Below are 27,012 nucleotides of genomic sequence, written 5' to 3' on the forward strand. Positions count from 1 at the left end.
CTGTGACACCATTCACAGCCACTCTCAGCCTGATAATAAAGCCATGGGAGCAGTGCAGTCAGTGGCCCCCGTCCATAGGGGGCGCATGAGTGCCGCCACCCCCCCCCTCCAGAAGGAAGCTACAACCATCTACTTCACTTAGGCCCCCTGGCCCCAACTGGAAGAGACTGGTTGGGCGCACCTTTAAAAAGGGACTTTCCAGCCATCTTAGCAGCTTGCTCTGGACTTATTTCATGTCAAAAGTAACTTTGAGATACCTCCATTGTGATCTATTAAATCTGCAGCCTGTCTTATAAGATTTGGCCTCCTGCACCCTCTGAAGTTCAGTGGGCTTGAGTGAAGGATGGCAGCTTCCTCTTACTAGTCTGTGGCTACAGTTCAGACTTTTCCTCCTGTCATTCGCTTAATTGCATTTGTTCAGTGTTTGGCCGAACAATACCCTCCCATTATAGGAAATGTCGAAGGCTTGTGTAGAAGTTCCGCCTGCCCTCCAGTGGCGTAACCACAATGCCCTCCGAGCAGTGACTGAGTGTGCCAGTGCTTGTACTAAGTTTATTAAAAGCATCAACCAAAAGTCAGTTGCCAGGTTCCACTCTTTCCAGAAACTGCCAAATCTTGCAGCTTCCAATATTGAATGTAATGCCATTTCTGAAGTTAATATATCGAAGTTGCTGGTTGGCAGGCAAAATCTGTCACTGTATAGAGTCTGTGCAAGCCTGATGGCCAGATCACCACAGTTTCTGCATTCCAGATGTGTTTCTGCATGAGTGTTTTTGATGCATTCTACATGCCTTTTGCCACTTTCCCGATGTGTTCTTATAAAGGAAAAATGCAACCTTCTACTCTTGTTGATGGCATTAGAATGCGCTGTACTGGTGTGAATTAAGTAATTGGAATCAAAGTTAAACACTATCCATGCGTTCTTGATGCAGAAAAAAAACGCACTGGACTGCATCTAGTGTTAACAAGTCCATTGAAGGCAACCAAATTATAAAAAGGCAAAGACACTTGCTGCACCAGACACAAGAGGGCAGCAACCACCCCTGGAAGTGCAGTGAATAAACATACAGCAGCCATTTTATCTGGATAAAGCTCAGGGAACCTGTTACTGTAAATTGGTCTTCTGATGAGGTCTCTGTCATCCTCCATCAACGAGCGATTTACGCTCTATCATTGTTGGGAAAAGACCATCCTCCAACGAGCGATTTACGCTTTGTCATTATGGGAAAAGACCATCCTCCATCATGAGCGATTTACGCTCTGCAATTCTGGGAAAAGGCCATCCTCCATCATGAGCGATTTACGCTCTGCAATTCTGGGAGAAGGCCATCCTCCATCATGAGCGATTTACGCTCTGCAATTCTGGGAAAAGGCCATCCTTTATCATGAGTGATTTACGCTCTGCCATTATTTGAAAAGGCCATCCTCTATCAGCGATTTAAGCTCTGCCATTATGAGAAAAGACCATCCTTCATGAACCAGCGATTTATGCTCTGCCATCATGGGAAAAGACCATCCTTCATGAATGAGCAATTTACACTCTATCGTTATGGGCGTTGCTTGTGGCGTGGCTTAATGAATGTGACAACCAGTTAGGCGTCGTCATCCTGTGTTCGTTGGCGGGTCTTATGTTTTTTGGAGCGTTTGCATTCAGGGTTTCTGCTCCCAAAATAATGCAAAAGACCTTAATGTGCATATTTTCCTTGGGCACTCTTTTAAGAACCATGTCCCACGTTGCCCCCTCCTACCTTTGCTAATCATCTGTGCCGCTAACAGGTGTGGCAAGCTCATATTTGCACAAAATATATGGAGAAAAGCATATTACCTCTCACCAAAAAACATGGAACCCTGTCTCTTTAAGAGCCATCTGCCTTCATCCACTCACCTCAGAAGTCTCTGCAGGTGAGCTTCAGGCAGCATTTTCAAAGGCAAACATCAGACACAGTCAGAGTCAGAGACAAAAAACAGTCAGACTCTCAAACCCACAGAAGTACACAGCATAGCAGGGGAGCCAGGACAGCACATCCAAAGACAGAGAGGAGACCCAGCTATAATCTGAGGTAAGTCCTTTACCTGGCAGGACTGCAGAGAGAGAGGGAGAGAAGCCCTCCCAACTGCAGACCTCCAAAATCAGTTACACCATTGCATGGCGTCTGGCGGTTCCCATCTTGTGCTCCCCATCTCCTCACACTCTGTGACACCATTCATAGCCACTCTCAGCCTGACAATAAAGCCAGGGGAGCAGTGCAGTCAGTGGCGGCCCGTCCATAGGGGGCGCATGGGCAAAGCCCCCCCCGTCCAGGCAGTCAAAAAAAAAAGTAAAAAAAAAAAATTTTTTTTAATACTGGCCCTTTAAAAAAAAATACAAAAAAGGGCCTTAAGTACACTGTGTTCGGACGCCGGACACAGTGCACTTATGGGAAGCACCACGTCTATGCAATCACAAGATTGCAGACGTGGCGCTTCATTTGCGGGCGTTTAGCCCGCCTTGCGGCGCTTTACCGAAGCACTGAGAAGCTTCCGCCCGGCGCTTGTAGTAATATATTACTACGGCCGGGCGGTTTGATTGACATCTCAGATTGATGTCACTTCCTGTTTTCATTCTCCCATTGCGCCCGGGAGAAAGGAAACAGGAAGTACTATGAGAGGAACGGACGGACCTCTCCATTGCTGCTGTGGAAGAGGACACCGCAGGACAGGAGAGGACACCACACAGCAAGGTAAGTAGTACCGCTGTGCTCCCGGGGGGGGGGGGTTCGATGTGACACAGGCAAGGCTGCATTTGGGGGACACAGGAGGCTGCATTTGGGGGACACAGGAGGCTGCATTTGGGGGACACAGGAGGCTGCATTTGGGGGACACAGGAGGCTACATTTAAGGGACACAGGAGGCTGCATTTGGGGGACACAGGAGGCTGCATTTGGGGGACACAGGAGGCTGCATTTAAGGGACACAGGAGGCTGCATTTGGGGGGCACAGGAGGCTGCTTTTGGGGGACATATGCGGCTGTATTTTGGGGACACAGGAGGCTGCATTTGGGGGATAACAGAGGCTGCATTTGGGGGATAACAGAGGCTTCATTTGGGGGATAACAGAGGCTGCATTTGGGGGATAACAGAGGCTGCATTTGGGGGGCACAGGAGCCTGCATTTGGGGGACACTGGAGGCTGCATTTGGGGGACACAGGAGGCTGCATTTGGGGGACACAGGAGGCTGCATTTGGGGGACACAGGAGGCTGCATTTGGGGGACACAGGAGGCTGCATTTAAGGGACACAGGAGGCTGCATTTAAGGGGCACAGGAGGCTGCATTTGGGGGGCACAGGAGGCTGCATTTGGGGAATACAGGAGGCTGCATTTGGGGGACATATGCGGCTGCATTTGGGGGACACAGGAGGCTGCATTTGGGGGACACAGGAGGCTGCATTTGGGGGACACAGGAGGCTGCATTTGGGGGACACAGGAGGCTGCATTTGAGGGACACAGGAGGCTGCATTTGGGGGATACAGGGGGCTGCATTTAAGGGACAAAGGAGGCTCATTTAAGGGACACATGCTGCATTTAAGGGACACAGGAGGCTACATTTGGGGAACACATGCTGCATTTGGGGGACACAGGAGGCTGCATTTGAGGGACACAGGAGGCTGCATTTGGTGTGACACAGGCTGCATTTTGTGTGACACAGGCCAGACTCCGCTGGGGACACCTGATGGCATCTGGTGGCAGGCGACGTGGCAGGTGACACACTCGGGGCTCCCACTGAATCTGCATTATGGTGAGTTGAATGATTTCATTTTATATTACAATGTAATGATAGAAATAATGCACTTCAATCATCCTGACACCATAACAACCATGGTACCGGGATGATTGAAGTGCTAACACCAGGTGTTTGAAATATCCCTCGTTCATCTCAGACGCTAACCACACCACCTTAGAGCCACGCTCACTATTTCGCTGAAACCACGCCCATTTTCTCCAAGTGGGAGGGATCCAAAAAAGGGCGGGGTCTGGCGCCCCCCATCCTAAACTTCACCAGCCGCCACTGAGTGCAGTGCGCTGCATATAAAAAGACAGGAAAAAAACAAAGGGAGAGGCAACGATGACATTGCAGAGCTCTTATAATGCCACACCTGTACAATATATCAATGCTGTTTAAGCATCATTTCGCCCGCAGCCTTGGCACAGGGCACCTCCGTTTTTAGAAAGATTTACTTTCAGCATTCTGGATCTTCCAACTCCATGAGAGGCTGAACATGGACGGGTAGGTTCGGCAGGGGGGGATACAGCAAACAAATTACTTACCAACTGCAATCAGCATGTGGCCTGGAGCATGACCAAAAAAAGAACATCTTAGTTGGGGGAGGGGCTGTCTTTTATATTTAGCTTGGAACATGTGGTCATTGGGGTCTCCAAAGGAGGTGTTAACCCGTTATGTGCTGACGGGAGGATGGGCCAGGAAATCACTGAATCACCTGCCTGCTCAATCTAAACGAAATGACACTCTGTCTCGGTCAACACCAGACAGAGCCAATTATGGCTCTCTTTCCTGATGACGCTGTGATTGGCCAAAGCATGTGGGTCATAGTGCATGCTTGGCTGCCACCCCTCAGTTCCAAGGAGCTTGCCCCTGTTCTTGAGCACAAAGGCCCACTTCCTGCATGCCAATCTAATTACCCTGGTGAGCCAATAGAAGATGACTCAAGAACCTGACTGCGAAAAAATTAAAAAGGATTGTCCACTTTCTTTAGGTCTTTGATCTTTGCATGTACACTGTTAGCAACTTGTGTAAGGACCTGAAGTCTTCCTGCTGTATACTCAGTAACTCCATGTGAATGCTTGAATGGACTGACCCCAGGTTTTCCTGGAAACTGGATAACACTTGGAGCTGGACGTAGTATCACTAAAATAAAGACACAAAAGGGATCTTTTTAGGAAAGTGCTGCAACCTCCAACATCCATCTGTCGGAAGCAACTGCTGTCCGAGGAACTATTTTTACCACTAGGGACCACAATGGAAATGAAGCTATTGGAGCAAAGGATGCCTGTATGAGCGCTTTCAGAACCAAGCCTAGGTTCCATGAAGGGAACAAAAATTTCCTACATGGACTACGGCCTGCAAGAAGCATTTGTTCACTGGAGTTGTATGCCAAACCAACCTTAAGCGGCAATTGTAAAAATGTCTAGAGCTGGGGACCCAGGAGAGAAAAGACTTTGTTGAGCAAACAGAACAAGCTTCCTTCATATCCTCATATGTAGCGTTCATGGTCTTGTGGTCTTCGCTAGAGGTGCGCATCTTCACTTGCCTAACGATTCGATTACGATTATCAGGTCTTCGATTCCGCAATGCATCACGATGCATCAAGATTACTGCGCGCGGTTTTCATAAAAAAAAATTCAAGCAGTCGGGAGAACTCTTTTTTTTTTTTTTATCTGTTCTTAAAAAAAAGACAACAGACATGATACAGGAGATGGTCAGAGACTGTGGACGTGATACAGGAGATGGTCAGTGACTGCAGACATGCTACAGGAGATGGTCAGTGACTGCAGACATGCTACAGGAGATGGTCAGTGACTGCAGACATGTTACAGGAGATGGTCAGAGACTGGGGACATGGTACAGGAGATTTATTAATTTCAGGTACTTATATAGTGCCGTCAATTTACGCAGCGCTTTACATATACATTGTACATTCACATCAGTCCCTACCCTCAAGGAGCTTACAATCTAAGGTCCCTAACTCACATTCATACATACTAGGGACAATTTAGACAGGATCCAATTAACCTACCAGCATGTCTTTGGAGATGGTCAGAGACTGCGGACGTGATACAGGAGATGGTCAGAGACTGCGGACGTGATACAGGAGATGGTCAGAGACTGCGGACGTGATACAGGAGATGGTCAGCGACTGTGGACATTATACAGGAGATGGTCAGAGATTGCAGACATTATACAGGAGATGGTCAGAGATTGCAGACATTATACAGGAGATGGTCAGAGATTGCAGACATTATACAGGAGATGGTCAGAGATTGCAGACATTATACAGGAGATGGTCAGAGACTGGGGACATGGTACAAGAGATGGTCAGAGATTGCAGACATGGTACAGGAGATGGTCAGAGACTGGGGACATGGTACAAGAGATGGTCAGAGATTGCAGACATGGTACAGGAGATGGTCAGAGACTGGGGACATGGTACAAGAGATGGTCAGAGATTGCAGACATGGTACAGGAGATGGTCAGAGACTGGGGACATGGTACAAGAGATGGTCAGAGATTGCAGACATGATGCACCAAGTAGCCAGCATTGGGTTCTAATGCGCTGCTGCTGCCATGGAGACAGAGACCAGCGCTGTCAATAGCGGTGCCAGGACAGCAACCCTGGTTGTTCGCCCACTGGTCCACTGTCGGAGGATTCCCCCATTCACCTGGAATGTGTAGATGGGGGAATTGGATCGACGATGAATATATGGGCTGCATAAGTGGCTTAGTGCTAATTGGATCTTGGAAGAACAGAGTGGGGGAGGGAGACAGATAGGGAGAGAAAGAGACAGTTCAGTGATCAAAGTGTAATGAAACATGCAATGCTCACTCATTCAGGGAGGAGGCTGGAAGTTCACACAGCTTGGAATGTGGAGCTGCTGACTGCTCTTCATATCTCCTGCGCACACCCCACCCCCTCCCTCCTCTCTCTCCTCTTCTCTCCTTCACAGCTGTAAGTCGGGATAGGAGAGTGGGGCAGACACGGGGAGAGAGGAGGAGGAGGGGCAGCTGTATGCAGTGCATCGTAATCTATGTCCGTTGCTGGGAGGGGGGAGTGAACTTCGCTGGGCTGTGTGAGACGAGTGTCAGAGACACTTTGCTCAGCTGCAGCCACCGGTGTCTTGCCGAGAAAGTTCCCTCAGCGGATAAGTTCCCCCCTGTACTGCGCAGGCGCAGCGCCTGCGCAGTACGTACTACTGTCAGCCGCCGGAGATAGCCGAAGCTCAAACGCTTCAATCAGCTGTACACGGCGCCTGTGCTCTGGGTCCAGGTTCCTTCCCCACCATCCAAGTGGACCTAGAGGGGGAATCTAAAAGTGCAGAGCGCAGCGAGGCCGTGCCCGAAGCGTGGCGAGCGAAGCGAGCCCGCGAGGAGCCCTCTTACAGGTGCCGTGTACAGTTGATTTTCAGCTGTTCCGCTTCGACTATTTCCGCCGGATCCTAAGGCGCTGTAGAGGGGGGAACTTATCCGCCGAGCGGAACTTTCTTGGCAGAACACCGGCCCCTAAATGTACACACTGATTCTCCTGTCCTACGGACGGGAGAAATCAGTCTGTTTTCTCAAAATGTCACAGGGATAATGCGGGGCTGGAAACACTGCATTGCCTCCCACAGTGCAGGATCTCCAGGGACTTTGGCAACTCCGATTGTTCCGCCACTCCCGTGGATGTGATGACAGCTACAGTAATCTGTCTCACAGCTCCGTGGGGCTCTGGGCCCCGCACATCAGGGAGATGAGAGGGGTCATTGCCCAGTGTCTGAGGAGGGGGAGAGCGTGGGTGGGGGGCAGCATGCTGAGGCTACATCTCCTATTGACGGGGAATGGCGCCAGGCTCAGCCAGCCGATCGGTGGCTTGTCATCACCAGCAGACACTGCTGTGTGAAGGGAGGAGCCAGAATGACGTCATGCATAATCGATTACGCCGGATACAGTATCGATGCCGAAACGGGAAGGGCAGAATCGTGATGCATCGATGCAGCGATCATTTTCAACACCCCTAGTCTTCGCCAAGGTCTGAACCACCTCGGATGAGAATTCTTGCACCTCTAGTCCGGCCAATTCAATAGCCAGGCTATTCAGGGTCTCACTGAATTGGGGTGCTGCCACTGATGTTGGCATAAAAGATCTTGCCTGACCAGAAACAGGATTGGTGGTGCTGAATGGCATCTGGGGAGCAATGAAAACCAAGGCCTCTTTGGTAGGTGGAAAGCACCTGTATGATATAAAAGGTGTTCATAATCAAGGACACTGGAGGAAGACAAACACCAACGGACAAATCCCATGGCAGTGTGAATCTGTTAGAGAAATTATACTTTAAATGTCAGTTATGAAAGACGCCATTTTGTTTATCATGGCCTAGAAATAAACTATAGATAATATGGAGTCAGCAATATGTAGACTCAGTAATATAAAATGCTTAGATCTGCAGTTTTGCATATATCCTGTATTTTTGTGTTGACTTGGGGAGTTTTCAAGTCAGTATCCTGTAACCATTGTTAGATGAAGATAAAGTCTGTAACAGACACTTCCACCTTTCCTGTTACGTCCAGAATAAAGTTGAAAATACATGAGACTGGGCATGTTTTAAGACAGGAAAGGGGGGTGTCCAGGGCTTATAAAAAAGACATGTACCACAGTATTTTCCTTAGAAATGACGATGACGGCATGCAATTCATTTCTCTTGCATATGCAATAAATATTACCTTGATGCCCGAGGACGGTCTGAGACGGTGAATTATTTCCCTAACAGAATCCACCTTCTATCACTTCACCTTTGTACATTGTTACAAATACCGGAAGCTGTGTGTTCAATGGACTCTCTATGAGAACTACCGCTGGAATGTACCATAGAGCCAATACTAGTTGAGGTACATATTGTTGGAAAATAATTTGCCTAACTTATCTGTTAGTGGATCCTGATTTCTCAGTAAGTAGACTGCCTTTAGCTGCCTGTAAGCAGCTCTCCATCCGGTAAAAAGTTTATGGAAAAGACAGACACTTGGTGCCCCCTTGGTGGGCAACGTACTGCTGCCTTGTTGTCAACCAACTTCACTCAGGCCCGTTGTAGAAAGATCCTGAAAGGCTTGCAATGCTAAAAAAAGGTTGTCTTACATTTAAGCCAGTCAGAGCATCTGCATTCCACTAGGCTCCAATGGCCTTGCACTTGTCTCTTCAGACTGGAGGCAGACTGGCATTCGACATCAGAATTATTCCATCTCCTGTGCTGAGAGGCACACAACAAAAGAGGCAGACACAAAGACTTTCTAATCTGTAGGCAACCCATTCTATTGACAGAGGAAGGCAAATTGAAAAGCCCCCCCCCCCCCCATGTACCACCTGGCCCAAGGCAACACTGGAATGGCTGCTGTAAAATGTCCCAATGAGGAAAATGCAATCCCTCGCTGACATAAATTCTGTCTCCGTGACTCTTCAGACGCAGATTTTCATTTGCAGTTTTGGAAAACCTCTTGACATATTTGGTTATGAAAAACTACTCCAAGATCCTTCATAGCTTAAGAAGGGGTTAACTGCCTTTCCTGTTTGTTCACTAGTCAACTGAACTTGGAAAAGGATTTCTAGGACAAGGTTGTGATGCTTTGCCAGCTCCCGACTTACACCTGCGACAATCAAAACATTGTCCAAGTAATGGCAGGGCCTTACCCTCAAAGACGAATTACTGCCACTACTGCCTTCAAAAGGTTTCTTGGTGCCATGCCAAATTTTAAAAATGGCAAACACCTAAACTGGAAGTGACAGCCAGTCACTGCAAATCTCAGATGACTCTGGTGTTACACACTGATTGGTATATGGGAGTATATGTTTGGCAGGTCGATTGACTAATTAGTCCTCATGCTGAACTATTGTCATGACTGTTTGCATGGACTCAATCTTGCACCTTTTGTTGTGTATGTACCCATTCGATTTCTTCAAACCCAGACAGTAGGGAAAGCTCCTGAAGCCTTGGGTGCTAGAAAGAATGGGAAGAAAGCTCCAGATTCGTTCTTTTAGTGGAACCAGCACTATGGACCTGTTGCAGTATAATTCTTATACGTAATCTTGCAATAATTCCTTCTTCTTGAGATCTGTTAGTCATGAATGAAAGGATTTTCCAAATGTCTAGCAACCTGCTCTGGATTGGATTCCATGTGCACAGGTTGTTTGAGCCCCCATCATTGTGATCTGGTAAATTTCAGCCTGGCCTGTTAGATTTGGCCTCCTGAACCCCTATGAAGATGGATCGATTTGAGCAAAAAGATGGCTGCTTCCTCTTGTTAGACTGTGACCACATTCTGGACATTTCTTCTGTCACTTGCTTCGTCCAGCGCTTTGCAAACAACAACCTCCTATTATGGAGAACGTTACAAAGGGCTTGTGTGGAAGCATCATGCTCCCTCCAGTGGCCCAACCACATGGCTCTCATGGCTGTGACTGAATGTGCCAGCCCTAGTACTAGGTCTATTGAAGCCTCGGCCAAAAGTCAGCAGCCAGGTTCAAGTCCTCCCGAACTATGCCCACTCCCGCAGGTTCCACTTGAATTAAAGGCACTGTCGCTAGTCCACAGGCAAAAAACCTGCCACAGTATACATTTTCTGCAATTCTGCAGGCCAGTTCACCACAATTTCTGAGTTAAAGAGGTTTTTTTTGCATGCACACTTTTGAGGTGTTCAGGTGCTTTTTCAATGCGTTTGCCATGTTACGTTCCATAGAGAAAAATCCGTTTTACGTTCTATATATGTTAATACGTTCCATAGAGAAGAAATGCAATATGCTCTCCTTTAGTGGACTGTACTGGAACACACAGCATTGGTGTGATGTAGGCCATTGGAATCCATGGTAAACACTGTTCATGCATTTTTGATTCTAATAAAAACACATTGGACTGCATCCAGTGTGAACCAGCCTTTAAGTACATTTTTTTTTTTTAACCCGTGGGATTCCTAAAGGTATTAAAAGGCAAAGACACTTGCACACCTGATGCTGGCAGGCCCCATCCACTCCTGGAAGTGCATTGCTTAAACATGCATCCGCCAGCTTCATTGGATAAAGCTTGGAGACCTTTACTGTAAATTGGTCTTCTTATCACATCTCTCCCATTCTTCATCAATGAGCTATTAACTCCATCGTTATGGGAAAAGAAGTTCTTCCTCTTTCACATTTGGTGTCACCACCATACCTGTTTCCCCCCTCCCCCATATCTGCACCCCCTCCCCCATGTCACCACCATGCCTGCACCCCCTCCCCCCCATGTCACCACCATATCTGCACCCCCTCCCCATGTCACCACCATGCCTGCACCCCTCTCCCCCCATGTCACCACCATGCCTGCACCCCTCTCCCCCCATGTCACCACCATGCCTGCACCCCTCTCCCCCCATGTCACCACCATGCCTGCACCCCTCTCCCCCCATGTCAACACAATGCCTGCACCCCCTCCCCCCATGTCACAACCATACCTGCACCTCCTCCCCCATCTCACCACCATACCCGTTTCCCCCCTCCCCCATGTCACCACCATACCTGCAACCCCCTCCCCCCATGTCACCACCATTCCTGCAACCCCCTCCTCCCATGTCACAACCATACCTGCACCTCCTCCCCCATCTCACCACCATACCCGTTTCCTCCCTCCCCCATGTCACCACCATACCTGCAACCCCCTACCCCCATGTCACCACCATACCTGTTTCCCCCCTCCCCCCATGTCACCACCATACCTTTTCCCCCCCTCCCCCCATGTCACCACCATACCTGTTTCCCCCCTCTCCCCATGTCACCACCATACCTGTTTCCCCCCTCCCCCATGTCACTACCATACCTGTTTCCCCCCTCCCCCATGTCACTACCATACCTGCAACCCCCTCCCCCATGTCACCACCATACCTGCACCCCCTCCCCCCATGTCAACACCATGCCTGCACCCGCCTCCCCCCATGTCACTACCATACCTGTTCCCCCCCCTCCCCCCATGTCACCACCATACCTGCACTCCCTCCCCCCATGTCACCACCATACCTGTTCCCCCCCTCCCCCCCATGTCACCACCATACCTGTTTCCCCTCTCCCCGAATGTCACCACCATACCTGTTCGCCCCCCATGTCACCACCATATCTGCACCCCCTCCCGCCAGGTCAACACCATGCCTGCATCCTCTCCCCCCATGTCACCACCATACCTGTTTCCCCCCTCCCCATGTCACCACCATACCTGCACCCCCCTCCCTCATGTCACCACAATGCCTGCACCCCCCTCCCCCATGTCACCACCATACCTGTTTCCCCCCTCCCCCATGTCACCACAATACCTACAACCCCCTCCCCCCATGTCACCACCATGCCTGCACCCCCTCCCCCATGTCACCACCATACCTGCACCCCCCTCCCTCATGTCACCACAATGCCTGCACCCCCCTCCCCCATGTCACCACCATACCTGTTTCCCCCCTCCCCCATGTCACCACAATACCTACAACCCCCTCCCCCCATGTCACCACCATGCCTGCACCCCCTCCCCCATGTCACCACCATGCCTGCATCCTCCTCCCCCATGTCAACACCATGCCTGCATCCCCCTCCCCCATGTCAACACCATGCCTGCATCCCCCTCCCCCATGTCAACACCATGCCTGCATCCCCCTCCCCCATGTCAACACCATGCCTGCATCCCCCTCCCCATGTCAACACCATGTCTGCACCAGCCTCCCCCCAGGTCAACACCATGCCTGCATCCTCTCCCCCCATGTCACCACCATACCTGTTTCCCCCCTCCCCCCATGTCACCACCATACCTGCAACCCCATCCCCCTCCTCCATGTCAACACCATGCCTGCACCCCCTCCCCCAAGTCACCATCATTTAAAATTCAACATCTAACCAGTAAGATGGAGTTCTAAGTACTGTATGTCACTATATAAACTCACTTTACTATTAAAATTACGTGTAAAATGCAAAACTTCAGTGGGTGTAACAAGATGTCCGCTTTCCCCTTCTCAGTGTATCCTTACTATGGAGGAGTGCGGGGTGTAGCAAGATGGGGGCATAAACATCACTTCCGTTACACATTCTGACGGGTCACCTAATCTGATGAAACACAGCTCCTATTCACTTCACTTTCCCGCCCTCAATTTTCTGCTTCCTGGTCACATGTTTCCTGTGACATCACTAGGTGAATCTGCACGATAGGAAATAGACGATACTCCTGGGTGAGGGGTGAGGAAGTAAGAAGAAAACATTGTTGGAACTGGCAGCAGAGGAAGTAATAATAATTTATTTAGAAGGACACAAGGATCTCTACAAGGACGGCATGATGGAGAATCAGACGCCCCTCACATCACCGGGTAAGAGGAGACTTTATTGTAAAGGAGAGAGCAGTACGGAGGGTCCACCTAGATCCCCCATCATCTGATAAACACATAGAAACAATGTATTCAGTCAGGGTGTGTGTTTCCTACAGATGGATCCAGTAATGGGAACCCACCAGAGAGATGTCCCCGTCCTCTGTATTCCCGGGATTCCACACAGGAAGATCACACCATCCCTCACCATCATCAGGTAGGCGGGACTGAGCATTTAGAACTCAAATACGTAGAATTATACGCTTCAAAATAACATTCTTTTATTTCATCTCTTGTTTCCTTTTATAAATCCATTTTATCACATTTGGGGTTTAGGGTGAACAACTGAAAGACATCAAAGTTGAGGTTAAAGTAGAAAAAGAAGAGAATTCTGTGGATCAGCAGTCTATGGTAGAGGGTGATCCTCTGTGTTCCTGGGATTCCATACAGGAGGATCACACCATCCCTCACAATCATCAGGTAGGTGGGGCTTGTCATCTAGACCTAAATATATATTCTAAGCCATGAGATGACGTTCTTCTGTGTAGTCTCTTGTTTTACTTCAACATCTGAAGTGCAGCCTTTGTTAGCATCACCCCCCATCCTTGTTTCTAGCTCCTTTGAGCGCCCTACATTTTTCACCCCCATTTTTATTTTTTAATATACATTCCTTTCCTCTGTGGGTCTTAAGCCCAGACACATCGCGGGTCCTCTTCATCCTTGTGTTCTTCCAACGGAGGGTACATACTGAATGATGTGTCATTTGTGTCCTTTGTCTGCCTTGAGTTGACTTTAATAGATGTTTTCTATTATTTTTGGTGTAGGGTGAAGAATGGATTAATATAAAAGCTGAGGTTAAAGAAGAAGAAGTAAAGACGTATGTTGGGGGTGATCAGCCATTCACAGAGGAGGTTGGGATGATTATGAAAAGTGAACAGGAGGACATTTCTCTACCTTTTGACACAGGTAGGTAACAGACATTGTGGAAAAAACAGGTCAAAGTCTCATTTTACTTCTAAGTTAAGGATTGTAGTGTAAAAAAAATGTTAGATAATTGTCAGATCTTCACATCATCCTATAGGCAGGTTCTAAAAGGTTAAATATGTGTTTGCCTACTAAAGGGTTAATGTGTGGTGTGGTAACACTTGGTTCTGTGATGTTCCTTCCCCTGCATGTGTCGCTTCCTGTTTCTGAACCGGATCGGACCTCGTGGTCTGTTCCTGTATGGAAGGTGATCAGTGAGGAAACTGTAAAGAGCTGAACTGTGTGGTGGAGTTTCCCCTTTGTGGGACCCCTGGATGGGTTCCAAGCAGGGCCGGGACAAGGGGTGGGCAGGGGTGTGTCTGTCCTGGGTGCAATGGTTTGCAATGGGGGCACCTTCCTTCTGTTACAAGGCTGATAGGAGTAGTGATAGTGACAGTGATTTAGACAAGGGAGTGACTGATCGGTGTAGGATCCCCTAAACTTGCACATCATGAATGAGGAGTGGGTGCAGTTTGGCATCTTTGCCCTGGGCACTGGATGACCTTGTCCCAGCACTGGTTCCAAGGGCTGGACTTTTGATGTTATTTACTGGGATGAAACTAAGCTATAAAAAGTTATGAAACAGCGCCGCACAGCCAAATCCGGTACATTGTTATTAGAGAGAGACATAGGTGTGCGCAGCCCATTGCATTAGATTGTGCACCCCAAAGCTCCAACACATTGGCGTTTGACATATTTACCAGCCTCTTCCCCGCTCTCCATCCTGAAACAATGGGAGGAAGGGGGAGCAAGGGAGCACATGGGGGGCCCGGGCAACAGAAGGGCAACAGTCCTCAAGTATCCCCAATGGGCCATGTTTTCAGGTTTTTTTTTACTTTGCACATCTCCTTTAAATCAATATCAATGACATGGTATTGATAAGAGCTATTTTATCTAAGGGAAGTTCCCAAAACATGGCCCGTTGGGGCTACTTGAGGACTGCGGTTAGGAACCATTGCATTAAAGAACCTATTGTTTAAGAGCGATCGTCTGTGTTACTTTGGAAGAGAAGGGACTTTACAGTTTTAAAAAACGGGAAAGATCCCCCAGGGTTTTTTTTTAGGCAGCTAATTATAAAGTAATGAGGAGAATAGACTTGGATAAAAAAAAATGTGATTCTTTATTGAAGAATGGAATATGTTATTGGATAAGTGTTAAAATATGAGCTCAAATGGGGGTATGCCCATGCCAAATACAGAGAATAGTAAACCTAAAGATTATACACAGCATTAAATAATGTCTATTGTATAACAATTCTAACGCGTTTCGACCCATAGTATTTGGGGTCTCCTCAGAGGATGAGTTTGCTAAAAAAAGGGGAGATTAAAATAGCATATCAGATTTATTTTTAAAAAATATAATATATGCAGAATTGTCCAGTATAGATGTTGCACACATATCTTTTTTAAATAAATCTGATATGCTATTTTAAATGCTATTATAATCTCCCCTTTTTTTAGCAAACTCATCCTCTGAAGAGACCCCAAATACAATGGGTCGAAATGCGTCAGAAACTGTTATACAATAGACATTATTTAATGCTGTGTATAATCCTTATGTTTGCTATTCTCTGTATTCGGCATTGGCATACCCCTTTTAGACCTCATATTTTAACACTTATCCAATAACATATTCCATTCTTCAATAAAGAATCCCAATTTTTTCATCTAAGTCTATTCTCCTCATTACTTTATAATTAGCTACCTAAAAACCCCCCTGGCGGATCTTTCCGATTTTTTTCTATCTATATTGGGGTGTGCAGCACCTATATCTCTCCCTGTTGTGTCTTCCCTTTGTGGGACTTTACAGTTTATTGGGTAGAACTGGGGAACAGAATGTAAAATTCAATGTCATGGAGTGAAGAGTGATAAGAAGGAGCCTCCAGTTCCGGGCAGAGAGATTGATGGTGACGGGTGACAGAGGTTCTCTAGGTAAGGGAAGCTTGGCACCCGGCTGGGCTCCTATGTTTGGGCCCACTGCAGACCAGAACCCTCCTAGGGGCTATGCTTGGAACCATGGTGTGCAAGGCCTTGCAAATTGAGTGTGGTGGTTCCCATCTTTTCCATGTGCTGGGTTGTGATCCGTGCCAAGCTGGCCATCTCCATCCTTTGGACACTTTCAGTACCTGTAAGCAGTGGCGTCTCCAGCTTTCATATTTAGGGGGGCACATGGGGGGACAGGGACAAAAGTAGGGGGGCAAACTAGTGCCTCCTGTCAGTGCCCATTAGTACCTCCTGTCAGTGTCCATTAGCGCCTCCTGTTAGTGCCCATTAGTGCCTCCTTTAACCCTTTTTGTGCCACTAATATATGATATACATCAGTAGCAGCAGATGGTTTTAAGCACTGACAAGCCGACTGTTAGCTGTCAGGAGGAAGTGATCAGGTGGCTGTATATCTTCCACACCACCTCTCTCCCCACGTGCACCCCTGCCATGTTTCACCCCACTTGTGGGTCCAGGACCTCCATGGTGGGTGTCGCCACATAGAGGGGATTGATTGAATGTTAATTCACTGATCTCCCTTCCCTAATAAGAACCTGGAAGCTACAGTGCATATGGAAAGTATTCACAGCCCTTCACTTTTTCCACATTTTGTTATGTCACAGGCTTATTCCAAAATTTATTTAAATTCATTATTTTCCTCAAAATGACAACGTGAAAGAAGTTTGTTTAAAATCATGATTTTGAAAGGCACACACCTGTCTATATAAGGTCCCACAGTTAACAGTGCATGTCAGAGCACAAACCAAGCCATGAAGTCCAAGGAATTGTCTGTAGACCACCGAGACAGGATTGTATCGCGGCACAAATGTGGGGAAGGGTACAGAAAAATTTCTGCAGCATTAAAGGTCCCAATGAGCACAGTAGCCTCCATCATCTGTAAATGGAAAAAAATTGGAACCACCGGGACTCTTCCTAGAGTGGGCCACCAAACTGAGGGATCGGGGGAGAAAGGCCTTAGTCAGGGAGGTGACCAAGAACCCAGTGGTCACTCTGACAGAACTCCAGTGTTTCTCTGTGGAGGGAGGAGAACCTTCCAGAAGAACAACCATCTCAGCAGCACTCCACCAATCAGGCCTGTATGGTAGAGTGGCCATACGGAAGCCACTCCTCAGTAAATGGCACATGACAGCCCGCCGTGGTGTTTGCCAAAAGGCACCTGAAAGAGTCTGACCATGAGAAAATAAAGGGTCTGATGAAACAAAGATTGAACTCTTTGGCCTAAATGGCAAGCGTCATGTCTGGCGGAAATCAGGGACCGCTCATCACCTGGCCAATACCCTCCCTACAGTGAAGCATGGTGGTGGCAGCATCATGCTGTGGGGATGTTTTTTAGTGGCAGGAACTGGGAGACTAGTCAGGATCGAGGGTAAGATGAATGCAGCAATGTACAGAGACATCCTTGATTAACCACTTCAGCCCCGGGAAGAATTTACCCCCTTCCTGACCAGAGCACTTTTTGCGATTCGGCACTGCGTCGCTTTAATGGACAGTTGCGCGGTCGTGCGACGTGTCTCTCAAACAAAATTGACGTCCTTTTTTCCCACAAATAAAGCTTTCTTTTGGTGGTATTTGATCACCTCTGCGATTTTTATTTTTTGCGCTATAAACAAAATAAGAGTGACAATTTTGAAAAAAAACGCATTATTTTTTACTTTTTGCTATAATAAATATCCCCCCAAAAATATATAAAAAAAAAACATTTTTTTTCCTCAGTTTAGGCCGATACGTATTCTTATACATATTTTTGGTAAAAAAAAATCGCAATAAGCGTTTATTGATTGGTTGGCGCAAAAGTTATAGCGTTTACAAAATAGGGGATAGTTTTATGGCATTTTTATTAATAATTTTTTTTTTTTACTAGTTTTGGCGGCGAACAGCGATTTTTATTGTGACTGCGACATTATGGCGGACACATCGGACATTTTTGACAAATTTTCTGGGACCACTGTCATTTATACAGCAATCAGTGCTATAAAAATGCATTGATTCCTGTGTGAATGACACTGGCAGTGAAGGGGTTAACCACTAGGGGGCGGGGAGGGGTTAAATCAGTACTAGGGAGGTGTTTCTAACTGTAGGGGGGTTGGGCTGAGTGTGTCAGTACACTGATCTCTGCTCCGATGACAGAGAGCAGAGATCGAGTGACACTGTCACTAGGCAGAACAGGGAGAAGCTGTTTACATCAGCATCTCCCCGTTCCTGCTCTCCGTGAGATAATTGCGGGTATCCCTGCGGCGATCGAGTCCGCAGGACCCGCGACCCCACTCACGGAGCTCCCGGCCAGCGCGCACGCAATGACACAGCGGGAAATTCAAATGGACGTACCTGTACGCCCATTTGCCCAGCCGTGCCATTCTGCCAACGTACATCGGCGTGCGCTGATTGGGAAGCGGTTAAAACCAGCTTCAGAACTCTCTGGATCTCACATTGGGATGAAGGTTCATCTTCCAACAGGACAACCACCCTAAGCACACAGCCAAGATTACAATGGAGTGGCTACGAAACAACTCTGTGAATGTCCTTGAGTGGCCCAGCCAGAGCTCAGACTTGAACCCGATTGAACATCTCTGGAGAGATCTGAAAATGGCTGTGCACCAACGCTCCCCATCCAACCTGATGAAGCTTGAGAGGTCCTGCAAAGAAGAATGGGAGAAACTGCCCAAAAATATGTGCCAAGCTTGTAGAATCATACTCAAAAAGACTTGAGTCTGTAATTGGTGCCAAAGGGGCTTCACCAAAGTATTGAGCAAAGGCTGTGATACTGATGTACATGGGATTTATTTGGTTCTTTATTTTTAATAAATCTGCAAAGATTTCAAACAAATTTCTTTCACGTTGTCTTTATGGGGTATTGTTTGTAGAATTTTTAGAAAAATAATACATTTTATCCAATTTGAAATAAGGCTGTAACATAAAAACAAAATGTGGAAAAAGTGAAGCGTTGTGAATACTTTCCAGATACACTGTATGTGGATGACATCACTTCCGGGTCCAGCTGTCACTTTCCAGAGTTGCTGTGGTTGTGGGGAAAAAGCAAATGGAGCGCAATATGTACTTCATTACCTTCAATGGAAGGCAGATGAGACTTCACTGGTCAAACAGACCCCTAAAGTCACATTAAAGGGTTAGTTTGCCTAATACAGAAAACTTAAAGAAAAACGTTAATGATTACATAGCGGAAAAATGATATATCAAAAACAATATATTTCATTGCACCTTAAGTGAAATACAGAGAATATTGCTGTATAAATTTAAATTTAAAAGTCCATGTCCCTCACATGTGTGGAAAACAATCGTGAGAAAACCAATAAATATTCCAATAAATAAAACCAATAAATAATAAGTCCAAAAAGTGAAATAGTAGAAAGTATAATCTGTAAAACTTCAAACAGGAAAGTATGACCACCTATGTGACCTTTTAGACGTTGAAGGAGAAGAAACACCGCCACCGTTTGTTAAAAGGAGGCTTACCAGAAAGTGTTGACTTGAGAAGGCTTACGCCGCCCAAGTCACATAGGCTTGTTAATCGGAAACCCCATAGATACAGCTGGTCCTGGGTCCGGGACTATTGATCCACATCAACGTGCCGGAACATCATTAGATGGTAGAAGGTATAAAATACTGGACCCCCTTCACACCCCTCCCCCCACCTCCAGTCCTCACTGTACTTACCGTCAGCCATCCTCTACTATCAGGGCTCTCTCACCGCTCCAATGGTCAGGGGATATGAAATACCCCACTGCTCTGTCTTCTGAGCTGCCAGGATGGACCAGATGGATTCTGATTGGTCAGCACCATCACATGTAAAGCTGGTCCAGGAGGGTAGGGAGGGGATCTGCTGTTAGTTCAGCTTTACAGTTCTTCTGTAGAGGTGATCTAACCCTTTAATAAACCATTGCACTAACAGCTTAGGTTGTCTCCACACTGATGGAGGAGGAATGGAGCCACCCTAGGATACCAGCATTGTAAATCTTGGAGGAAGTTTTTTTTTCATATTTAGATGTTACAGTTGTGCCCAGTTCCATGCCAGAGCTCTGTGAAAGTGTTGACTGTTATGCCCCGTACACACGATAGGATTTTCCGACGGAAAATGTTCTATGGGAGCTTGTTGTCGGAAATTCCGACCGTGTGTGGGCTCCATCGGACATTTTCCATCGGAATTTCCGACACACAAAATTTGATATCTGGATCTCCAATTCTCCGACAACAAAATCCGTTGTCGTAAATTCCGATCGTGTGTACACAATTCCAAACGCACAACTTTCCACGCATGCTCGGAATCAAGCAGAAGAGCTGCACTGGCTATTGAACTTCATTTGTGTTGTACGTCACCGCGTTCTTGACGTTCGGAATTTCCTACAAGATATGTGTGACCGTGTGTAGGCAAGACAAGTTTGAGCCAACATCCGTCGGAAAAAAAAACATGGATTTTGTTGTCAGAAAATCCTATTGTGTGTACAGGGCATTAGACCAACGTGACTCTTTTTTCTTGCTGACTCAGCTTGGAGTCCATATATGATCTGCAAACTCTCATCATATAAAATCCAGCCAATCCGATGTAGTAACAATCCACTAACGCGTTTTGGATAATGAAGCCTCAGTCATAGCTATTTATTATTATAGAATTAGCAGATCATATATGGACTCGGTGTGAAGACTTTTCTGATTGATTTTGGAGGGGGAGGGGGAGGAGGAGCTAAAACTCCAGTTATTTGTCATCTACTGAGATTTATTATATTTTTTTTACTTCTTTCCAACAGATGGATGTGATGTCAGGAATTCCTCGGAGAGACATCTTCTATTATCTGCTGATTGTAAGTCAGAAGATAATGTCATCACACAGGATCCTCCAGGAGGAAATCCAAATACACAAAATATACATCACAGACCTTCCTGTCCGGAGACATCAATGGATCCCTCTGATCAGGGGGAATCTTCTCATCAATCACATACTATGATTGGAAATATCCATGTAAGATCTCACACTGCAGATCGATCAACAGATCCTTCTAATCCCGAGGAATCTTCCTCACCCCATGAAGGAGATCACCGAGGTGACAATCTATTCTCATGTTCAGAGTGCGGGAAATCTTTCACTCGGAAAGGAAAACTTATTCAGCACCAGAGAATTCACACAAGTGAGCGTCCTTTCCCTTGTTCAGAGTGCGGGAAATCTTTCACTCAAAAAGCATCCCTTGTTACACATCAAAGATTTCACACAGGCGAGCGTCCTTATTCATGTTCAGAGTGTGGGAAATTTTTCACTGACAAACCAGCTCTTGTTCAACATCAGAGAATTCACACAGGTGAGCGTCCTTATTCATGTTCAGAGTGCGGAAAATCTTTCACTGGCAAAGGATTCCTTGTTCAACATCTTAGAATTCACACAGGTGAGCGTCCTTATTCATGTTCAGTGTGCGGGAAATCATTCACCCAAAAAGGAGCCCTTCTAAAACATCAGAGAATTCACACAGGTGAGCGTCCTAATTCATGTTCAGAGTGCGGGAAATCTTTCTCTGAAAAAGGACTCCTTGTTAAACATCAAAGAATTCACACAGGTGAGCGTCCTTATTCATGTTCAGAGTGCGGGAAATCTTTCACTCAAAAAGGAAATCTTGTTATACATCAGAGAATTCACACAGGCGAGCGTCCTTATTCATGTTCAGAGTGCGGGAAATCTTTCCCTGAAAAAGGAACCCTTGTTATACATCAGAGAATTCACACAGGCGAGCGTCCTTATTCATGTTCAGAGTGCGGGAAATCTTTCACTCATAAAGGACATCTTGTTAAACATCAGAGATTTCACACAGGTGAGCGTCCATAATCATGTTCAGTGTAGGAGATCTTTGATTAGGAAAAATAATCTTGTTGAACATCAGAAAATTCACATAGGTGAGCGTCCTTATTTGTATTCAGAGTGCGGGAAATCTTTCAATAGGAAAGGAAACCTTTTGCAACACCAGAGAATTCATATGAGTGAGCTTCCTTATTGATGTTGTAGATCAGGGATCTCCAAACTTCGCCCTCCAGCTGTTGCAGAACTACACGTCCCATGAGACATTGTAATACTCTGACATTCACAGACATGACTAGGCATGGTGAGAATTGTAGTTCCTGAACATCTGGAGGGTCATAGTATGAAGAGCTCTGTTGTAGACGAGTCAGCCTGGTGCAGGTTTAGGAGCGAGTTATATACACAAGGAAAGGCGCAAAAAGTCCAGAAATAGCCCAAAACCATCACAATTAGCAGTAAATGATCACGTTATTAAATATATGTGGTATTGGTATAGAGAGAAAAAATGGTATAATAGTCCATAAAAGTTCATATAACTTATCAATATGAAGGGATGTTAGTGTGGAATCCACCAGCAAGGCTGCCTTCCAAGGAACTGAAACCAGGCTCCAGAATCTGAAGGAAAACGCAAGGGAAAAAGGCGCCTCTGGGTGTAGTATAAAACCATTTATTAAAAACCAAAGTGCATACAACTCACATTTGGATGATTTTAAAAAAGCATCTGGTTGATGAGCAGGGTAATCCATCTTAGGGCAGTTGGTCAGGTAGTCACAGATCGCAGCTCCTGTACCGGCGTGTGGCTCGTAATAGACCGCTAAAGCCGGCTGCGGTAGTGTAGATTGAGAACGAGGCCTGGAACGCAGATGGATGACAGGCGCTGGATCGTGACGTCAGTGGTGAGCGACGCGTTTCCTGAGCGTACGGGCTACGATATTCCGGTAGCCGCATTTGAAGAGGTGCGGTTAAACATTATTTATGTTCTTTAATATTTTTCCATTTTATATTTATTCCAGTGTGCTATAGTCTTTAGATTTGTAATATCCGTTCATTGCTTATTACTTTTAAAATATTTTAAATATTCCCCGAATGTCTGTATATCAAACTGCACCTCTTCAAATGTTTTAACTTTGGCCCCTCCCTTCCCCCTGCCCTTTTAAGTCAAGCATCACGATCCATCCGTAGCTTGATGAAGGAGCGCGGCTACCGGAATATCGTAGCTCGTACGCTCAGGAAACGCGTCGTTCACCAGTGACATCACGATCCCGCGCCTGTCATCCATCTGCGTTCCAGGCCTTGTTCTCAATCTACACTACCGCAGCCGGCTTTAGCGGTCTATTACGAGCCACACGCCGGTACAGGAGCTGCGATCTGTGACTACCTGACCAACTGCCCTAAGATGGATTACCCTGCTCATCAACCAGATGCTTTTTTATAATCATCCAAACGTGAGTTGTATGCACTTTGGTTTTTAATAAATGGTTTTATACTACACCCAGAGGCGCCTTTTTCCCTTGTGTTTTCCTTAGGAGCGAGTTAATAGTAGAGTTTATTAAGCAACTGGTCAGAGAGGCTGGTGGATGTCTGTTCAATATGGAGTTGGCCCACCCTTTGCAGCTATAACAACTTCAACTCTTCTGGGAAGGCTGTCCACAAGGTTTAGGAGTGTGTCTATGGGAATGTTTGACCATTCTTCCAGAAGTGCATTTGTGAGGTCAGGCAAAGATGTTGGATGAGAAGACCTGGCTCGCAATCTCTGCTCTAATTTATCCCAAAGGTGTTCTATCGGGTTGAGGTCAGGATTCTGCACAGGCCAGTCAAATTCGTCCACCCCAAACACGCTCATCCATGTCTTTATGGACCTTGCTTTGTGCACTGGTGGGCAGTCATGTTGGAACAGGAAGGGGCCAATCCCAAACTGTACCCACAACGTTGGGAGCATGAAATTGTCCAAAATGTCTTGGTATGCTGATGTCTTAATGCCGTGTACACACGGTCAGACTTTTCGTCTATAAAAGTCCGACGGACTAAAGCTGGCTGACAATCTGATCATGTGTGGGCTTCCCTGGATTTTCAGCGGACTTTTCCAGCCGCAAATCTGACGGACTTTAGATTTGAAACATGCTTCAAATCTTTACGTCGTAACTACGCCGGACCCAGAAATCCGCTCTTCTGTGTGCTAGTCCGACGGGCAAAAACCCACAATAGGGCAGCTATTGGCTACTGGCTATCAACTTCCTTATTTTAGCGCGGTGTACGTCATCACGTACGAATCCGTCGGACTTTTGTGTGATCGTATGTAGGCAAGTCCGTTCGTAAGAAAGTCTGCCGCAAGTCCGCCAAAAGTCCGTCGAAAGTCTGTCGGACAGGCTGTCGGACTTTTGTAGCCGAAAAGTCCGACCGTGTGTACGCGGCATTAGAGTTTCCTTCAGTGGAACTAAGGGGCAAGCCCAACCCCTGGAAAAAACAACCAAACACCATAATCCCCCCCCTCCACCAAATGATTTGGTCCAATGCACAAAGCAAGGTTCATAAAGACATGGATGAGCAAGTTTTGGGTGGAGGAAATTTACTGGCCTGCACAAAGTCCTGACCTCCTGGAACAAGTGCCTCCAAACTGGCTCAAGGGACAAATGTGGCCCTTTGCCACTCTTTCCCCGGACCTCGAGGGACTATTCCTCCCACTGACACCAACAATGGGGCACTATTTCTTCCACCAATACCAATCATGGGATTCTATTCCTCCTACTTATAGGGGCAGCACTTTTCCTCCTATTGACCACCAACCCTGAGGCCATATTTATTCTCACTGATGCTGGGCCTGGGACATTTTCTGCTCCTGCCGGGCCACAATCTGGCCCACTAAAGGCTGTAAGACAATAAAACTGGCCCTTTGTTTGAAAAGTTTGGAGACCCCCTGCATTAGATGATACAGCTGTACACAGGCAGGCTTAGCCCTGTCAAAGCACCAGCCATGAACTCAGATCGCCCTCAAAGCAACAGTCACTCCCAGCCTGGCTAGTATTTCTGCCTTTATCAATGCATAATCTAGGGTTGCCACCTTATCCTTTTAAAACAGAACACATATTAATGACACATTCTCTGTGGCTGATTAAGGAGGTAATTGAATCACTTGGTGCCTTATTTGCATTAAATTAGCCTCAGAACCTGTGTAATTCATATGTGTTCGGGTTTAAAGGGATGAGGTGGGAACCCTAGTATATTCCCATGCTGACTCTGAGATCAAATCACAATTCGCCAGTTGAGGATCTGCAATCAGGAAAGGGGCCAGTACATCCACCCATTCTTTCTCAGGCAGACCTTCCCTTTTGTCATGGCTGGGCATCTAGAAGCTCTCTTCTCAGTGCTCAAGGCTGCTCAGCTGTCGGTTAATTACCAGCCACTCATTGTTTCCACAGTGGCTCACCTGGTTACCATTACCAGCCTCATCAGTCCAGCCTACAGCCAGCCCCTACTGGCTATTTAAACTGCCTTGTTCATGTCTTTCTTGCCTTTGCCTTATTTAACATATCCTGATTGTCTCTGCTGAGTTCCTGTTAAAGACTTTGCCCGGCTGACGCCCCTTCTGCCACCTGATTTTTGGCTTCCAACTATGCTGATCTCTGGCTTCCTGATTACCGGTTTTGGCTTCTGAACCCTGGCTTATGTTTTGACAATGTTCCTGATCTGTATTTTTTTTTCTATTACATTAAAGGTGTGATTTTTTTTATTGCATTTTCTGTCTCATTCTGATTCATGGTTCCTGAAACCCTTGTTGCAATCCACCCAGATACTGACATATAGGGGGTCATTTACTATAGTGCCAAAAAATTCCTCTCAAAAAAGGCCAGGAAGACTTCAACTCTCAGAAAGTCAGCGCTAATGCAAATGGAAAGCAGCGCTATTGCGGCAATAATGCCTGTCAGATCACATATGCAGGAATAGTGGAAGTCAGTGGGGCTCGAACCTGCAAAATCCAAAGTTCTCACTGAAGGCTTATATGCAAGTTCTTTGCCATAAAAAGTGTTTGGAGACCCGGGTTCTGCCCCAGGGGACATGGATCAATGCCAAATTTTTTTTTAAAAACGGCCGTTTTTTCGGGAGCAGTGATTTTAATAATGCTTTGAGTGAAACAATAAAAGTGTAATATTCCTTTAAATTTCGTACCTGGGGGGTGTCTATAGTATGCCTGTAAAGGGGCGCATGTTTCCCGTGTTTAGAACAGTCTGACAGCAAAATGACATTTGAAAGGAAAAAAAGTTATTTAAAACTACTCGCGGCTATACTGAATTGCCGGCTCGACAATACACATAAAAGTTCATTGATAAAAACTGCATGGGAATTCCCCAAAGGGGAACCCCGAACCAAAATTTAAAAAAAAATGACGTGGGGGTCCCCCTAAATTTCATACCAGGCCCTTCAAGTCTGGTATGGATATTAAGGGGAACCCTGGCCAAAATTTTAAAAAAAACATGGCGTGGGGTCCCCCTCAAAATCTATACCAGACCCTTCAGGTCTGGTATGGATTTTAAGGGGAACCCCGCGCCAAAAATTAAAAAAAAAAAATGGCGTGGGGTACCCCCAAAAATCCATACCAGACCCTTATCCGAGCACGCAACCTGGCAGGCCGCAGGAAAAGAGGGGGGGACGAGAGAGCGGCCCCCCCCTCCTGAACCGTACCAGGCCACATGCCCTCAACATTGGGAGGGTGCTTTGGGGGTAGCCCCCCAAAGCACCTTGTCCCCATGTTGATGAGGACAAGGGCCTCATCCCCACAACCCTGGCCCGGTGGTTGTGGGGGTCTGCAGGCGGGGGGCTTATCGGAATCTGGAAGCCCCCTTTAACAAGGGGACCCCCAGATCCCGGCCCACCCCCCTGTGTGAAATGGTAAGGGGATACAAAAGTACCCCCACCATTTCACCAAAAAAATGTCAAAAATGTTAAAAATTACAAGAGACAGTTTTTGACAATTCCTTTATTTAAATGCTTCTTCTTTCTTCTATTTTCTATCTTCTTTCATCTATCTTCCTTCGGTTTCTTCCTCCATTTTCTTGTTCTTCTGGTTCTTCTGGTTCTTCATCCGGTCTTCTCGTCT

The 27,012-nt window shown here is 46.7% G+C and overlaps 1 protein-coding gene across 1 annotated transcript in view; it reads left to right on the forward strand.

Annotated features, from left to right (window-relative positions):
* The window catches only part of LOC141105039 (uncharacterized), a 90,200-nt gene that overhangs the window by 32,668 nt on the left and 30,520 nt on the right, over positions 1-27,012 (forward strand). The window contains 2 exon segments of the mRNA XM_073594834.1: positions 21,181-21,877; position 22,043. Of these exon segments, the coding sequence (XP_073450935.1) occupies positions 21,181-21,877; position 22,043 (698 nt within the window).

The sequence above is a fragment of the Aquarana catesbeiana genome, linkage group LG08 (assembly GCF_042186555.1).
Source record: "Aquarana catesbeiana isolate 2022-GZ linkage group LG08, ASM4218655v1, whole genome shotgun sequence".
In the NCBI taxonomy this organism is placed as follows: domain Eukaryota; kingdom Metazoa; phylum Chordata; class Amphibia; order Anura; family Ranidae; genus Aquarana; species Aquarana catesbeiana.